The sequence below is a fragment of the Vidua chalybeata genome, chromosome 18, assembly GCF_026979565.1.
Source record: "Vidua chalybeata isolate OUT-0048 chromosome 18, bVidCha1 merged haplotype, whole genome shotgun sequence".
Lineage (NCBI taxonomy): Eukaryota > Metazoa > Chordata > Aves > Passeriformes > Viduidae > Vidua > Vidua chalybeata.
This window is the reverse complement of record NC_071547.1, coordinates 7,261,258-7,280,073: the sequence shown is the minus strand read 5'-3', so window position 1 is coordinate 7,280,073 and position 18,816 is coordinate 7,261,258. Positions and strand designations below refer to the sequence as shown.

At 41.2% G+C, this 18,816-nt stretch overlaps 1 protein-coding gene across 1 annotated transcript in view; it reads left to right on the top strand.

The window, feature by feature from the left end:
- The first annotated feature begins 732 nt into the window (after nt 1–732).
- The window catches only part of ZDHHC8 (zinc finger DHHC-type palmitoyltransferase 8), a 112,170-nt gene continuing 94,086 nt past the window's right edge, over nt 733–18,816 (top strand). The window contains exon 1 of the mRNA XM_053959593.1: nt 733–916. Within this exon, the coding sequence (XP_053815568.1) occupies nt 813–916 (104 nt within the window). The 5' untranslated portion in view covers nt 733–812. The remainder of the gene's footprint in view (nt 917–18,816) is intronic.

The following is an 18,816-nucleotide window of genomic DNA, read 5'->3' as shown; positions in this document are numbered from 1 at the left end:
GCCATTCTCACACTGCTCTTGGGAAAGCTGATTCGGTGAACTTTCTGTTGTTACCTTAAATTACCTCTTCTGTCTGCCTCCTGATGCTAATGGATAGATTTTAAAAGAACAGAGTATAGTGTAATTTCAGTTGTGTTTGCACTCAGTGATGGATCTTGGAATCAGCTAAATTTGGCAGAGTGCAGCAGTTTCCTTAATGCTGTGACTCTGCTTGTAGCAGAATGAAAAGTAAGGGTTTATTCCCTGAACAAGCACGGCAGGATTCGCTTGCAGCTGGCCGTGCCCTGCAGGGCCCCGCTCGGAGCCGCTCCCTGCGCGGACCCCGCAGCGCTCCGCGCGTTCTGCGGGGTTCCGCGTCCGCAGCCCCCTCTAGAGCCCCGCTGTTCAGGGAGCTGCTACAGGAGCTTCGGCGTCCCACACAGCGCCCTGTGGAGCTCAACGCATTGCCATTTTTCTTTTCGGGGGGGGTGGGTTGTCTTGTAGAAAGGATAGAATTAGGGGCGCCCCGTCGGCAGGGTCTGCCCCGCTGCGGGCGGCCCGAGCAGCCCCGGCTCCGCCGCCTTTCCGGGGGCTGTGCTGGCTGTGCGCCCCGCTCCCGTCTCCCCGCAGCGCTACCTTAAGGGGCTGGTTGACATCAGCCGAGTGGGCTGGGCGGTGTGGGTGGGATTTCCTGTGCTGGAGGTCAGCTGCTCCCGTCCCTCTGCCGTCCCTCCCAGCCGCCCGGGTCCCGCTCTCCCCGCGCCGGAGGGACCCGCATCCTCCCGGCTCCCTCCTCTCGGGTTGGATTTACATAGTGATGTGTAAACTACAGGATGCCCAGCAGCACTGGAAAGAGGTTTAAACCTACAAAATACATCCCGGTATCCACAGCAGCTGCCTTATTAGTGGGTTCGACTACTTTATTTTTTGTTTTCACGTAAGTACCGCTCTGGCGGAGGGGGGGCCCGGGCTGGGGCCGCCCGGCCCGGCGGGGGGAGGCGGCTGGGCTTGACAGTCCTCCAGGCCCTGCCGCTGCTGGTCCTGCTCCCCGCCTGCCTCCTGCTATCCCTGCCGGGATTTGCTTTGCAGAGGCTCACGATCTCTCCCTATCATAAAATGTGCCTGATAGTCAGATCCACCATTTCATGGCACGTAAAACCCCATCAGCCTCCCGCAGCTGCCGGCTGTGTGCATCAGAGATGCCAGAGCCCCTCTGCCCGTCTGTGCAGGGCTGGTGTACGGGAGAGAAATGCAGCCCCAGCCGCCCCGCTGCCGACAGGCGTGGATCCAGCCTGTGCCTCAGCTGGCCGGAGTCTGTGCTCCAGGAGGGAGAGCTGGCCTCTCCCGTCAATCTCTCGCGTGTCTCAGGGTTTATCCGGCACAGCCTTTTGAAGTGGAAGGAATCCTATTCTAAGCATTACCGATTTTACATATTTTTATGTAACTGTTCCTGAAAGCTTGAGGAGCTAATGAACAAATTCACATTTGCTTGAAGGAAAGACGAGGAAACTTTTCCCCTCTCTGGTTCTTCTTCTCTCATTCCCTTCTCCCTCAAATGCGGCATGGAGCTGTGGTTGTCGCCTTGCAGCTGTCCTGTAGTTATATTAATATGTGAGTGCTGTAGTGCTTCGGCTGTTTCCCTCTCCATACACTCGAGTTCTGTAGCTCGCTAACCTCTCCTGTGCGGGGGTAGCACCACCCTCCCTGCAGAGGTGTCCGTTTTTCCAGAGATGCTACAAAACTGTGCTCTGAAAGGAGCTTTGACTAAGCTTTGGGAAGGTGAAAACATGGCTATTGCATATTAAGATTTATTGTTTTACTTATTCTGAAACTCTGTTTTCCTTGTTTTGCCGTTGCTATTTTTTAACCGAGCTCCGTGAAGCTGTTGGGAGCAGAAGGCTCTATAAGAGTGGGAGTATGTGTCTGTGTCATTATCTTTTGTGGTTTGGCTGTGATATGATTCTCGATGTTTCAAAATGCTTGTCACTGGCATGGTAATCTCAATGTAGGATTTCAGAATAAAACATAAATGTTGTTTTGTCTAACAGTTTCGTAAATCAGAAGAGATTTTGACACTGAGTTTTGCTCTTGACTTAATGTGCGTTGATTTTTTCCTTGTTTGTTTTCAGTGCATTTGATACAAAGTACAGATAAATCCTTTCAGGATATTACACTGTTTCAAGAACTGGTCAAGTCTCAAGAGCTAGTACAAGTATCAGACTATCATTCATAATTTTGGTGGTCTAATTATAGTTTGGTGCTCACAGGCAAACACTGGACAGAAGTTGGCTTTTGTGATGTACTTGGTTGACACTGGAGTGGTGAATATTAAATGGTGCAAAAAAAAAAAAGGGGCCCTTAATGCCTGCATTTATTTTTTTGGCTGCTTGAGGAATGGATGTATGCTAAGGTTGTTTTGGAAGCTGTATGTTTGTTTTCACATGATACTTCCAGTGTAGAGCTGCAAATTACTTAGTGATGTAAGACTTTCCTGGTAACGCAGTTGTTGTTGAAACATCCTTTTGGCAGCAGGACATCAACTGAGATGTTCGTTTTACAATTTGTACAGAAGAAGCAATTGCCTTTAATCTATTACCAAATCTGAAACTTCACTCTGCTCCCTCTGTTATCAGTGAATAATTACATGCAAAATGAAGTATTTTAAGGATCTCTCCATATTGTAACTTGGCCTGTGTATCTTGAAGTGTTAGTAAATTTTTCGAGGATTGTCCCAGACATACGTTCTCTGCTGTTGCCAAGTCTTGTGTGTAATAAAAGTAACACATAATTGAGCAACTGTTGTCAGGCAGAATCTGAAGTCCTGTCCATTCAAAAATACTCAGATGAATTTGTATGGGATTGGAGTTGTTTTTCATGCTGAGCAGTGTTAGTAAAATCCATCTTTGTTGTGGAATCAAAGCAAGCCATATGCATGAGATTAGTTTCTTTTGTGTGGCAGTGGGTTTTTTCCCCTTTCCTTAGCATTTCAATTTTTTATCTTTTTCCACAGGCAATGTTTTGTCTCCTGAAGATCTTTTTGTTGTGCTATGTTATTAAAGGCTAAGATAGACCTGAATTTTCAGGTGTGTTGATTTATACGACTCGTTTGATGTTGGATAGAGCTCTGATATGTGGCAGTTGAAACACTGGCCTAAAATTGTTTTAGCAATTTTAGCAGTGCTTTTGATACAATCCATGTTTGCTTGTCATACCACAAGAACTTAATCAGATGAAGATTTACATATGTGTTTATTAATTACTTATGTCATTAAGCTCTAAGGCTGCTCTGTCTGTTAATGAAGTAACCTGTGTATAAATACATGAAAATCATGGTGGACAGGGTTCCTATCAAATTTTGGGTGCAGATCACCTCAGTGGGATGTCAGGGATTAGAGCAACTTCAGCACAGTGGAATTGAATAACAGAGGATAATATATATGGAAAAATTGGATAATAACTATTTTTAAACCACTTACTGAATAGAAAAAATAAGCTTTTAGGGCACTGGAAACGTTTCTGAGTAACACATATGAAAACAGCCTCTGACTTGGCTTTTTCCCTAGACACGTTTGTGGTCTCATGCCACACATTATGAGTGTCTTCTGCTGGATGAAAAGCTCTTTGAACTTGAAGGCCAGGGTTAGCTTTTTAGCAATGTGGTCTTTTATTTTTAGGTTTTTTTTCCCAACACCTTTGCTAAAAAGCAACACATAAAGAGTGTTTGAAATACGCAGCGTCTGCTATTAGTTCATCGTGGTGCTGATCTCTGGTACTGTTATACTTTAGGAAAATTCCATTTTAGATTCTCCTTTATTTTTTTTCCTCAGCTAAGCATTTAGGATTCGCTGTATCACTGCTATATTTCTTCTGATTTTATGAGGGGGAACTAAACTATTTAGCTATCAAGATTATTGCCTGGAAAGGCAACTAAATATTGGAGTTGTATTATTGCAGGCTTTTAGCACTCCATGTGTGTTCCTTCAGTAATAAATACAGTGTGTGAGTAGGTGGTCTAATTTGTCACAGTGGGAGAGTAAATAAGCATTAACTCTAAGCACTATGAAGGAACTTATCAATAATGTTGTATAGAATGATTAAGTTAATTTACTTATATGAGCAAATCAAATGGTGTAATGAAGGAAGAACTAATTACTCTTAACATAGGACAAATCCAGTGATTCAGTTCTAGCAAACCTGAACTTATTTCTACCAAAATAATTTTTTCTTCATATTTCTCATAAGACTTTTTGTTAGAGGTAACAATTTAACCTATTTCAGTGAAGTCTGGGCTCTTATGCCTTGAACTACCAGGTGCTGTGATGTAGACCTTATTGTGTTCATTCAAAGACCCTGAGTTTCAAGAACTTCCCACCTCATTTTAGGCTGTGCAACTTCAGTGTTAGGAGAGAATGCACCTTAATTATCAGCAAGCAGCATGTCAGCTGTGAACAGCTGGAATCAGTGATCTAAAAGGACTTTTCCAATCTAAATGATTCTATAATTATTCTGGAGCTAATAATTCTCATCTGCTTAAATTGGCTACTTGCTGTAGGTGTTGGTGCTGAGAACTTCTGAGATAGTTCAGCAGCTGCAATGCCTGTGTCTGGAGATTACACAGCCAGCTGAAAGCATATGGTTTTAAGAGGAAACTGTGGCTCGTTTTAGTAAGGAGAAAAAAGCTCATCATTCTCTCACTGAATATTGTAGGCCTGAAGTTCCTCATAAAATACCCATTTTCAGACTATTTTCTGTAGCATGCAGCCTCTTGAGCATCTTTGAAATACAGTGGAAACATGTAATTCATAACAAAAGTCTAGGTGCCACTACTTCTTTGATATAATGGTAGTAACACTGCTGTATATTATTTCTTTAAATGGGGTAATAAAATGGGTAATTTTCTGGGTGAAGTGAAAGCACAAATAAGGTGAAAACTCATTCAGTCAGTACTGAAAATATGAACAACTTTGTTCTTAAGAGTCATAATGGGAGATAATCATAGATACACACCACAGATATCTGCAATTGGCACTCTAATGCAGTCTGTGGCACAGGGAGTCTAATACCAATAGCCTTCAGGAAACAATTGAGGAGTGATAAATTGGTGTAGAAGAGCAACTGAAGTTGAAGTCACGGTAGGGATGGAAAGAAATTAGAGAAATAGCCTAAACCTGTGCTGTTCAGATGGCAGAAGGAGGAAGAATGGCTGGTAGACTGTGCTCCATAGCAGGGCTGCTGGATTTACCTTAACAGGGAGGAAAGCTTGGCTTTGGTTAATGAATATTTAAAAAAATTGGTGCTCTCCCTACATTTGTAGATCATGTTACTGCATTTCATGAACTAGAAAGACTCAGCCTCCATGAACTACGAAAGACTCGGTAGTTAGACATGTATGAACCCAGATGCACTTATGATACATTCACCCCTTAAATCATAAGAACTACCCCCTTCCTGCAGTTATCTGATCCTGCACTGGAACAGCTTTAAAATAAACAGGTAATAGCACTTTAAAGTTTAAAACTATCGTAACCATCCTGGATGGTAGTTAATGAAAATATAGTGATATGTGTACCTAGAGTTCTTGAACTATCTGTTAGATCTTTTCCTCTCATGACTTGTATATATTCACAAAGGGAAAAATACAGTCTGCTGTTTTCACTTGGGTTTGTTTAGTCACTAGCAAAGGCCAAGCTAATAGAAGATCATCTTTGCTTTAGTGAATTTGATTTGTATCCAAAGATGTTTTCCTTGCCTGAAGTATTTAGTTCCAGATGTGCAGATGTTCACTTCTGCCTGTTCAGTGTTCTGATTTCAGTTAGATCAAATGATAAAATGTGATTTAAAATGTATATTGCAGATGTTATGGAGCTTCATCTGTAACACAGGTGTGTTTTATACCAGCCTAAAGGAAATAGAACTGAATGCTGAGAAGTAGATGCACAATAAAGAAAATAAAGATAAAATTGTAGCTCAGATTGTTTTATCTTGATATGCTGCTGGACAGCATGAATTCTGCCTTAGAGTGTGGTCTTACATCCTTCTTACAGTTTGGCTTCTGCCCAATAACCTGCTGAAGGCTGCTTGTGGATTTGGGAGAGCTCTGGTGGCAGTTGCTTGTGCTGTGTGATGCCAGAAGCTCCAGGTGTACTGTGGTCTGTATGAGAGCACATGGAAACACTGCCACTCCACAAATCCACTTCCCCCCATTCTAACCAGATGATCATATCAGATATCCTTGGCATTCTGAAAACTTTGGAGCACAAAGCTCCTCTACCTTGTCTGTTTCTAGCCAGGGGTCCATTTGGTACATTTGATAGTGGTAATGCTAATTATGAAACAGAACAAATTCCCCCCTCCTTGAACGTTCTTTCCACACCGTTCTTCACTACTTGGAATATTAATGTATTTCTGATTTTTCTTTTTTTTTTTTTATTGCTTTCCATATGCCAAACCAAGAAATCACTGGAACTGGTAGGGAGCAGCTTCACTGACAACCATGCAGATGACACTGTACAGGGAGAAAAGAGTGTGCAAAAAAGTGTGCATCGGTTGAATCAGGTGAATTTTAAAACTGACTTCACAGTTACATACTGATTTCAAGCAGTGCAGTTTGGCCTCCTGAGATACCTTAACATTTTCCATGTTAAATGCATTTTTAATGGCAGGTTTTTCCTGTCCACTCTACCTGCAATCCAAAAGAGGTAATGCTTGCCTGGTTGACCTGAGTCATCTCAGTTGTCATGTCTGTAAGCTTCTGAAAAATATTTACTTTGGTTATGACAAAGAAATGTCCTTTTAAGCTGTGGCAATTTCATCTTCCTATAATTTTTTTGGAAATAGAATCTAGACAAACTTGTCATTCTAGATAAGACAGGCAGTCTCAACAGGAAAATATATTTAACTGAAGTGTGAAAAGTTTTTGGTTTTGTTTTTTAATGCTTTAAGAAGTCTCAGTTTTACTGTTTTTAGCTTGTTGATTTTATGATCTTTGCTTCCAAGGGCAGTGATCTTTGCCTCCAACAGCAAAGTTGGCAATACAGGACCTTTCTGAAAGCTATTAAAATTCATTATTTTAGGAAAAAAACCTGATACTTATTATTAGTGGGAATATTTTTTTCTTCTTGTAGTTTGAGAAAGTAAAAAGGAGAATCATGTTTGTTGAGGGTAGTAAATGGCTACACATGTTGAGCTGTGGATGCGGAGCTTTCTGCAGCCACTGCAGTGGCATTTCAGTGCTCACTGTAGATCCGCTTTGAAAAAGGCAGAAGAGCTACTGGAATGGAAGTTATTGCTGTACATGGGCTACTGCTGTAGTCAGAGTGTGATTTATGCCAGTAGCAACCTCCTTTCTATTTTTCCTAATAAGCAGAGATTAAGGTCATATGGAAATAGGAATGAGAGTGTCTCAATTAGATCAGGGTGGGCCTCTCAGCCTTTGTACAATAACATACAATCAATTTTTTTTTGTCTAAAGTCCTTTCAAGATGCTAATTTAAATACAGTCCTTGTTTGTCCAAGTATGCCACATGTGTATCCTTTTATAAATAGAAACCATCTCTACAAGATTGTTCAAGCTCAATTGGTTTGTTAGTAATGTCAACTAAGGAGTGTTATTGCCAAAACCAAAAAACTTAAACTGAGAGATAAATACACATGGTGACCTTGGAGATCTGATTTTTGAGATTCATTACCTGGGCTAGTCACTAATTATACACATAACATTATTGTGTAAACAACTTATTCTGCTACTACCTGCTTCTCAGCTGAAATCAGCTGTAGGACCCTGTGGTGTGGGGATCTCTGGGGGACCTGTGAGAGATGACCTGGAACAGGATTTCTGTGCTCACATAGTGTATAAGCTATAAGGAAACTTTTCAAGGCCAACAAAGGGAAACCATGAGCTTTGTTCAGTTTGCATTGGGAGATGTCTGAAATACAGCAGTAAAGTGGTGTAAGCCAATTTAGAGCATGAAGGAGATGCACGCTGGAGTAGGGGAGAAATATTGTAAAAGCTAAGTGAGATACACTTGTGTAATCAGTGCAGAAGGGGAACACTGATTTACTGCCCTTTGATTCAAGCCAATACATACAACACTTATTTCTCTATAATCCAAGAGTAATGTTCAATTTGGCTGCACTGTTACAGAGATACTATTAGTTGATCATTTGTCATTGGGTGCAGCTAATGAAATTGAGAGAAAGAGGCATGGGGGTTGAGACAGGAATGCTGCAGTTTTTAATAGAAATCCTGTATTGTTCTTTTGCAAAGAATACCATAGATTGGAAAAACCTACTCAGCCTTGATCTTATTTTACCATGGAGAGGCAATTTTAGGAATCCTTGTTTGGTGATTGGAAAAATTAATTCCAGTGAGTACACCACAGTGTAGTGTCTACTACATAAATCTTCAGCCAGTAATCTGTATCCAGAAAGAGGATTTAATTAGTCACTGATTGGTTTTTTGCAATTACTAATGTAATTTAGCTAGACTAGCTTCAAAACTGTCCAAAGTGCCTAAAATTCTGCACTCTATTGTGCAAACACTAGTGGGTACCTGATTCTTTGTTTTTCTCAGGATGGATATTATGGAATAAACTGTACAGTAACCCATATTTAGATATCGCAGTGGTTACCATGGTTCTTTGTGGAAGTGTAAACACAGAATTTGTGCACTTCAAATGTGAAATCCTTATGAAATACCTGTACTCTGCTGCTGTGTGTTGAGATGATCGAACAACAGAAGACAGAGGTGCCAGGTGCAAGAAAAATATCTCCTGAATTTGAAATCTAAAGACCAAAGCAGCTGTTTCCAGTGTATGTGTGCATCATGAAATGACTACTCTCCAGAAAAGCTTGGTACACACTCAGACTAAACTAATTGCAGAATATTCTTAAATGAACAAATTACTTTTTAATTTGGAGCCCAACAAAGCAAACTTGAGACTGCTTCAATATATAAGGGCCTTCATAAATAAAGCCAGACAAAGCATTACTCTCCAAGGATTCTTAAAACTAAATTGGCATTTACATTAGCTCTTATTCATGTCTTCAGGGAAATAATGGAATGTAATATCTATATCAACACAATTTAAGTACAGTTCTGGGAATAAGGAAAGTTTGGACATTTCTATAAACAAGCATAATTTTAATTTAAACTTAGGTCAATCATAGAAATGCTTCAAAATGGAAAAGTTCAGCTTAAAACTTTTCCACTTACTCTGATCCCAGTCAGCAAGGAGAGGTAGGTATTTTCTTATGGAAAAACACTTCCTCTCCCCCTTTTCAGCCAGTTCAGTTTCAAAAGTTATTTAGGATTATTTTCATTGTGTATAACCTCCCTTTCAGTTCTTCCTCATGAGTGAGATCTCATTTTGCATGTTTAGCTCTCTCTGAAGATTAATGTTTGCCCCAGCAATAAGACTCTGCAGATGTGTTATGATCTAATAATGCTGTGGTTAACCCTTGTCTGCTGTCAGCAACTTGCTGAACCGCCTCCTGTGTTTTACCAAGACCCAGCATTTGATGATGCAGTTTCCTGGCTCCAAGCAGCAGGAGCCAGGAGTTGTGTAGGTGGGCAGCTCTCCCTCCATGGGGTTTGTGTCTGGCACTGGGCTCAGGAGCCACTGCCTCGAGACTTCCCTGTGGAACCACACTGTGAACTTGGCTTATCCTCCAACATTCCAAGGCACAATGATGGAGCAGGGTCTCGAGGATGTCTTTATGGCCATCTTCATGTGCTCAGCCCCGTGGCTTTGACCAGGAACCCTAGATCTCTAGGTTCTTGTCTAATTTCTCTGTTGTGTGGTGCATAAGTCTCACATCTTGCTTTTCTCTTTGAAGCTGGATTTGCACATACTGTATCTTGTGTAAATGACTAATGAGTCTTTGTGGCAAAAACAGTAAGAGCATCAACAGGCACTAGATATTTTTTTATTACTAGGTTTTGAGAATTCTGTAGAAAGAGGTATATAAAATGGCTGCTTTCTGATACACAGTACAAGTCAAACAGAAGGAGATATGAAGCCTTTGAATCTGATGACTTCTAAATCATGTATGGAAATTGTAGCATCTGCAGCAACAAAGGAAATGAATATCTGCTACAGAAATTTCAATGCAAAGACAATGCAGTATTAAAATAACAGGACTTTCTGGGTGCAGCCATTGAATCAATGAGATATTTTTTTTTAATTGTGAAGCAAAACTTCTGATCTATGTCCAGATTGTTTTGTATCAGAAATAAAATGCAAGGACCACCTCACCTCTTCTTGGCAGACCTCTGCTGAGAATATTCCCTCATTTTACATGATCTATGAATTTTGAAATCAAAGCCAGTCTGTATGAGCAGTGCTGTCAAGAATCTGGTGGACAGTGGAGGAGGACAGGCAGATACAGGTTTTTATAATATTGGAAGGGTTGGTTCCTTGAAATGAAATGGTTCTGGTTGTGTCATCTTTGTGTATATTTAGAATAAGGCATTTGACAAATAGATTGCAATGATAATAAGATACAAGGTCTTACATGTGGCATTGAATTTGGCCTGCTGATGATAATAAACAGGTTGGAAAACATCTGCTTTCCTTCGTTGCTTCAGTTGAGAAGACTTTGCTGGGGCAAAGCTGTGCTACTTCTTAGGAAGTCTCCATCTCTACTGGTCTCTAGTAGTGCAACTTGTGAATAAGGTCATCAGTGCTATGATCCCTGTTTACGTCTTAAACTGAGGCAGAGAGGCACTATACAACTGGAGTGCTGGTGCTTAGCAAGTTTTGCACAGATGTGCCAACTCCAGGCTGAAGCCCTGTCAGCCCAGGACTCAATGGAAGTAATTCTTTCAGAGAGGGCTTCTGAAGATTTGCTTATTTCTACAATTTCTACTCCATCTAACGTCATTTTGGGCCATCTATGATGCAGCAAGACTGTTTTGTTTCTTGAACACTGCATGAATGTATGAATAGAGAAAGTACTAAAGCTTTGTTGTCTCTCTTTAAAAGTTTAATGGTAACATTGTAGTCTTTAAACTTTTATTTGTATGTGATTCCACAATGACTAGTTACTTTTACAAGTATTTTTTCTTGCATTGTATTACAATGACTAGTGGGATAGAGCTAAACATGATATCTATGGTTTGAGAACTGAAAAATTAATGATTCTTCCTCTAGCCTGTTGTGTTTGATTTATAATTCATATCTGATAAGAGACATAGCTTCTGAGCTTCTGATAGCTTCTGAGCCAGCTATCATCTCTACATTTATGTCTAGATGGGATATTTTTTAATTCTTCCTGTGGTGGGTGCTGGAAGGTTGTGAATTTTGGGCCCTAGAGTGCTCCTGAAGAATGTTTCCAGACACACATTTTCTCCACGTCTCATTTCCAGATGAGACTCTTTATCCTCTGTAGAATCTGGCCCCAGGGCTTGTGTTGAACCCAAACGTCACAGCTGCTGTCACAGCCCACTGCCATGACCCGTGACTTTTAGCATAACCCAATTACATGGTTTACCTTTCAGAGGCACTTGACAGCAGAAGGAAATGGAGACCTATGGGGGTTTTAAGTGTCCTGAGTGGCTGCTTCCAGCCACTCTACCTCTCAGGGAGAGGCATGGCTGTGGACTAAGCTATGAGCCCTTTACAGAACACATCTCTCACTTTCTATGTTTGGTCTTTTCCATCACTCTGGATCTTCCTGGGCTTATCTGGCTGCATCTTGTCTGTCTCTTGTACTGTTTGTTTTTGGGTTTTTTTTGCTATTCTCTGTCTCTCTCGACAGGTGATCTCCAGTTCAGTCTGTTCAGGTGGATAAGACCTTTTTGCCCAATACACAAAGGGTGATCCACTGCTTGTTTCCCCTCTGAAATGCCAGAGTAGAGGCCTTACAAGATGCAATTCAAAATCTAATCCCATCTGTTGAGCTGGGGTGGCTTTTAGGGGTTGATGAAACAACTCTTCTGTATTGAAACTGTAAGTGCTCTCAGTGGGCCACTGTCTTTCTTGTGACTCACACATATTTGGCATCCTCTCCAAAGAAGCTGACCAACATTTCTATCTTCTTCCCCACTAAGAAGTTCTGTATTCTTTGTGAATTTATTTGCTCCAGAACAGTAAGCTGAGTTGCTGGCTGGTCGAAAGGGAAAGAGATGTGTAGCAATTTGCCAGTTACATTGTCCTTCTCTGAACACAGAGAGTCCTGTTTAGTGGAGTGAGACAGTGATCCTGCATTTTTGTGATTAATATGTTTCATGCTTTTGTTTGTGTCTTTGAGAGTGACGTTATTTATTTTTGTTGCTTCAACTGTTTTGGAAATGAGAAAAAGCTATTTTGAGTGTAATATTGACTTGGCATCGTTAAAAAAGTGTCTCTTCTTGCCAGTTTTTTCTTGGTTCCCCTAGAAATACATTTCTTTTGGGCTGCTTCTGACATTGTGTATGTTGTGATAAGTCTCCAAAGCAGCACACTATGCATGTGCGATGGGTGGATACTTGCATGTCTGATGAGGGGTTGATTCCCCTGGGCATGTGAGTCCTGCCAACTCCTCACTTAGAAAACTTGAGGTTTTAATATACATTCTGTCTTTTAGTCCCAGTTTGGCCTCTTCTTTTGGAAGGTATTTCTTTTCCTTTTTAATAAAAAAGCTTACAGTTATATTGAGCTAGTTAATTAAACAGCCTGCATCTATTTCAGATCTCTTAGCTTCCTTCTCACTTTTCTCAACTGTGCCTACTTACATAACCTGATGAAGCTGTGTAAGAATTACTGAGATGGGTTGAAGCCCATCTAAAGCTGGAACCTGAATCTGATCTCCTGATCTGCCCATTAAAATCTCACTGCAAAGTGATTACTCCAAGGTATCCAAGGGACTGCATGCTTGGTTTAGATCCCTTGGAGGGCTCTTGGTCCTCCTGGCTTGGCTGATTGTGTTCCTTCAGCAGCCTTTAGCGTGCACATCTCCTGGGCCTTACCCTTCTGAAAGATGGCTGGCTGTGGCCCAAGGACAAGATCCTGTTCTGTAGCTCTGAAGGGATGAGCTTTTCAACAGGAGAAAAGAATAACATTCTTCAGCTTCCTCTTGGAAATGTCTGAATCACTTTGGTTGAAGTCTTAATTGGGACAAATACTTTGCTTGAAGGGCAGAGGTAGCAGAAAGATTGCAGCCTAACAGTTAATTTGGCAAAGTGATTCAGATGGAAAATAAGCAATATTGCTTTATACCTGTGCCTTCTCAGTCCCATCAACAGATATCTAAACACATTCCATCAGCTTTTCCAGGGGCTGCTAGTCTTCAGATGCTTCTCTTCGCTCCTTAGTTTTCAAGTTGGTCTTTCTAAATTTCAGGAAATCCTGAGCTTTCTCTCTGAAAGTCAGTCCTCTTAAATCTGCTTCTTCCATACAGTCTTAAAAATGTATTGTTTACTCTTTTTGTTCTTCTGAGTTCAGAAAACAGTGGTTTTAAGCTAAATTATCTCTTTTAGAAGACATTTCAGACAATTTGCCGTCTGCACCCATTTAAGTGGTAGGGGGCAGGATGGAAAGACAGGAGAATATAAAATAGTGCTATTATGAATTATTGTGCAGTAGGCAAGGATTTCTTTCATTCCCTCCCCCCCCATCTTACGTATCTACGGAAGAAGTTGTAGGGTGAGACGGGATATTCTGATTTCCATGGCAGTAACACAGAAGGAATTTTCTGTTTCCTCCAAGAGTACACAAACACTTCACTATCACTTTCCTGACATTACCTGTGATATTTTGAAGGCTGTTGGAGAGAAGTTACATCAAGGGAAGCTTAGACTGCTGATTCTTACTCTGTATTTGCCTAGCCTTGACTGGGTCCATTTTCAGAAAGCAGAAACCTCTCAAAAGTCAAGAGATCTTGAATCTACACTGAATTTCCAAATTACTGTTTGTATTCCACATGCAGATTAGCTTTGTTTTTGTGCTTATTTACCTGTATATTGGAAATAGCCTTCTAAAAATGTTAGCAATAGACGAATACAGGATGAGTGCTGTGCTAGGCACACTTAAAATGCTCTCATATATGTCAAATCTCAAATTCTTTATTTCAAACGAAAGAAAATAGAAGGGAAAGAAGTCAGAACCCCTAAGGGGAAAGTACTGCATGTTCAGGTCTCTTTGTCATGGCCTATTTGATTTATAAATATAAAAAAGTGTTTGTGTTCTAGAGCTGTGGCTGGTCTAGTGTTCTCTGTTGTTCTCCCACAACATGACAGTCATCCAAAAAGCTTGTTTCCATGTGGATACCATGGGGTTTTAGGTGCATTATGGTATAAATGCTTATCTGGATATAAACTGTCAATCTCCATATTTGGGTGAGCCTTAAAGGAAGGTTCAGGCACAATAAAATAGACTTGTTTAGTGACAGTTCAGCATCACTTCACTTGCCATGTATGATCACCCTATCAAGAACTGCATCCTGCTGCGATGACAGTTTGCTGGAAACTCTCCACAGATTCACTGGAAGTTGGCTGAGCCCCAGCTCCACAAATTACTGGTCAGAAGAGACTGTTTGTAGGGCACAAATCTATCCAATTTGTAGTGTTGATTTGATTCTTTTTTTTTAATTAACACTTTAAAAGTGTGTCAGCAGAGTGCCAAAAAGACAAGAAATGATCAGCTAAAACATTTTATTGCAGCATATGATGCTGTTCCATATTATCATGGAAACATGGCACTTAGATACGGCAATATTTTATTTCCTGTTACTTTTGTTCATTTTATGGTCAGCAGCAATTTAAAATAAACAGTCTTCAAAACAAATGCTGGGGTTTTTTCTTTTTTCTTTTTACTTCTTCTTGATTCTTATCTCCTTTCCCTCTATTCTCATTAAGTCCAGTATCTTATTGAATCTAAAGCTAAAAAGTTGAATTTTCCCCCATTTATTTTTTTTTTGTAAGACTGCTTTCTGTCTGGTGTTTCTGGCTTAAAGAGGTGATTGGCAGGAATTACATAAGGAGTACACTAGTCTGTAGTCCTTTGGAGATCCTGCAAGTGCAGTCAGGATTAATAAAATCTGTCTGGCTGTTTTTTGATGAAGTAATCTTTCTCTTTTTTTTTTTTTTCTTTGCTTTGAAGCATAATTTTTTCCTTTTTGTTTTTTTTCTTTTTTAGCTGTTGTTTCCTCAGTGCTCTGTGTGAGACCTGTCACTCCTCCATCCATTCCTTCAGTCTTGGATTGTGAGGGTAGTGAATGTCAGCATGAAAGATCAGAGCTGGTGTTGACAGCAGTTTAAATGCATCCTTGCTTATGTTTCCTATAGAATCGCTGGTTTATAGCTAGAGATGCTGGAAATACTCTGTGCAGGGAGTCTGTTCCAGGTGCTGGAGCCATCGCTACAGAGCAGAGTTAGTGCTGTGTAAGGGCTTCATGCTGCTCGCAGCCCAGCATGGAGCAGCCTGGGCCAATTCCCATTCAGAGCTCTCCCTCTGCCCTGCCCTTCCCGGGTGACCTCGGCTGGCTGCATGCCCACCCAGCCACTCTGGCACTCTCCCCCTCACAGGACGGGAGAAAATGGATGAAAAACCTCGCGGTTGAGAAAAAGACAGGGATGTCACTTACCAGTTGCCATCAGAGACAAAACAAACTCAACCCAGGGAAAATTAATTTAATAATTATTAAATTACATTTGGGCGATGAAAAGCAAAGATAAAACCTAAACACCTTCCCCTCACACCCTGTTTTTTACAAGCTCAGCTTCATTCCTCTATTCCCAACTCCTTTACCTCTTCCTGCCCTGAGCAGGGCCAAAGGGAGGGGAAATGCGGGCTGTGGTCAGTCCATTTCAGCCCCTCTCTTGCTCCACTGTGGGCTCTCCATGGGCTGCGGTTCCCTCAGGAAATACCCCCTGCTTCAGCACAGGCTCTGCCACAGGCTGCAGTGTGGATTTGGTCTGTGCTAGCTGCCAGGGAATCCAGCACAGCCACTCCCAGGGACATTCCTCACACTTTTCCCTTCACTCCGGGGACATTCCTCACACTTTTCCCCACACTCCGTGCAGGTTTTGCCCTTTCCCGAGGTGCCGCGGCCTGGCTGAGGGCTCCCCTCACAGAGCCCCAGCAGCCCTCAGCGTCTGGGAACAGGCACCCAAACCCCAAAGAGTAAACATTTCTACATAGATGTTCCAGCAGTTCTACATTTAAATGAGTCTTTACATACAGGAGAAGGAGTCTGTTAGCAAAAAATACAGTTTTGACCTTCATTGTCCCCACCTGTACCTCAAGGTCAGTCAAACAAGTTGGGAAGAAAATGGATTTGCCCATTTTTTCTGCCTGTGAATGACTTGTTTTTTTCGTAGCGCTTAACAATCTCTCTTCAGGAAAATTGCTGAATGTCAGAGTGCAGCAATGGCTCACTCTGATTTATGAAATTCCTCAGAATTTCCATTGTGATTCTATGAGTCATGTTAATGTGGCTTCTTTAGCTGTGACTCGAGGATCCTTCATTTGCATATTCCACTGTAGTTTCTCTGTCATGGTCTGGGGGTTGTTGGAGGCCAAGCACAGGACACAAAGCCCATCAGTTCTTGTGCTCTACAAGCTGCTGGTGAAGAGGGTTCACTGGTGGGAGGCTGTGGCTGAAAATGTCCCCACACCAGGGGCTGGCAACAGGTAATTAATTCTGTGTAGCCTCACGAGCCAGCTGCATTGCTGCTGGCTGGCTGCTGAAAAGCCTTGTCCCTCGTGGTAATCCCAGAGAAAACTTGATGGGGTTAGTTTTAACCCCTCTTAAATACTGGGGTTTGGTTATAGGGCTAAGATTTTTAGAGGAAACTTTCCAGAAAATAGCTGCCTCTTCTCCGGGGACTAAAAAGGGTTTAAAGATGTGACTGCCCACACTGAATCCATGTAGTAGAAGGACAAAATGTGAACCATTTACCACAGTTTTACAGGGATATGTTTGGGTAACTTTGGCAGCTGTACCCTATTATTGGAGACTAAGTAGGAAGAGCCAAGGAGAAGTAATCATCTTCTGTCAATGTCAGGAAAAGTGACTAGGTCAAAAACTCTGAGAAATGAAGTTTCCAGAGCAGAAACACTAAAGCTTCAGCCCAGCTCGCAGTTGTCTCTGTTCCTGTCCTGAAGCACTCCATCATAATTGCCTTTGCTCATAATACACCTGTCAAGATATGACACTGTTGTGCATTTAACTTGGTAGTGTGGCAGCAATGCATTTTGCTCTGCCAGAACAGAGGTGGCTTGTGCCCATCTTCTAGTACTGGCTCATGTCTACCTGCTTTTTTTCCCCCTAATTTAGAAATAATGCCAACCAGTAACACATTGTGTATAAACCAAATTGACTGTCCTTCCTGGCCCCCTTTAAAAATACTGGAGAAATGCTTTTAATGTCTCTGTTTATTTTGGTACAGCATCCAGACTGCTGGAAGTATGTTTATAGCACAGTCTAACAAGCTAAGGCTCCTCTCTAAGATTTCAGTGCCTCATGGCTGGATAGAAAAAGCTGGTGCACTCTAAATATGTGTTTGTGTCAGACTCTGGCTTGCAGTAATAGTTAATGCAACCTAAGCTAAGTTTCAGCAGCAGTTTTTCCTTACCACATGATAGAGTGATCCTTGGTACTGTGATGCTCATTAGTCAGACTTATCAACACCTATGGTTGTGAACATCACCAGTTGCATTAGGTCATCTGTATTTAAGCTTGATGAGTTGATGAGAAACTATTTTAATTTGCTGTCTACCTGTGCAGCACAAATTCCAGGTTAACTTTGAAATCTGGTTAATGTTTTAGATGCAAGAAATACAAATACATGAAAATAGTGTTATTTACATTGAACTGAAGTTATAATTCTGCTGTGAGTGCCTGGAGCAAATATAAATGAGATATAAGCTGCTCTTTACTGTGCTGACGGGCTTTCAATCCACTTTAATGCAGTGGGTTTAATCTCCTACTCTTCACACTTTCTTTCCCAAAAAAGTCCCTTTAGGTTGATGCACAAAGACTTCATTAACTGGAAGACAGTTTTGGAAATGTTTTATTTCTGATAGAAATATCTTCCACACAGGGAGAAAGATTGAAACGTAAAATAAATTATAAGTTTGTTTTGAAACATAAGAATTATTCTCAACGTTGAACAGATAATCCTGCAAGAGTGCAAGGTTGGAGTTGTTTAAATCAAACTTGCTGCTTAAAGTCACAATTTGTTTCCAAATGGTTTAAAAGCCAGTTTGCCACATCTGCTCTCCCTGCCCATGTGAATATCCTTCTGCCCCAGTTACTCATGGCTGGCAAGGAGTTGGTGCTCACTATCACTTTTTTGTCCAGGCTCAGATCACTGAACTTATCAACTCTTTCTCACAGCCTGGATGATACAGAAGAGTGATCATCCTTTTCCCTTGCTCTCCCAAATCTTAAAGCCACTGCAAAAGCTTTGCTGCAGCTGATAGTTCACTGACATAGAGTATGGAGAATTTTGCTTCAGTGCCTGTTGGAAGGAACCAAACTTTTCCAGAGTGCCTCTGAAAAGTGCCTCTCTTGTGTTCACTTTTAAAATATCATGCAGTCCCAAAGCTAATATTAGCAATGAGCTTTAAAGGCTGACTGGAGAAGAAAATTGATTTGGAGTATAGAATACCTCTTCTGTCAGTGTTTTGGCTAGCCCTGTGTACTATGGGCAGTAGTTAAATCTTCCTGAATTTCAAAAGAATGTAGGCATTTAAATGATTTAGAGGTTATTAAAAACATTGTTATCATACTATGACAGCATTTTAATGAATTACTTTTTAAAATTACAACTGGAGCTAATATCTGCTGGAGTAGGAGCTCCTTCAGTACGTAGCAGAGTTGTTGCCAGGAATATTGAATATTTGAAGCCCA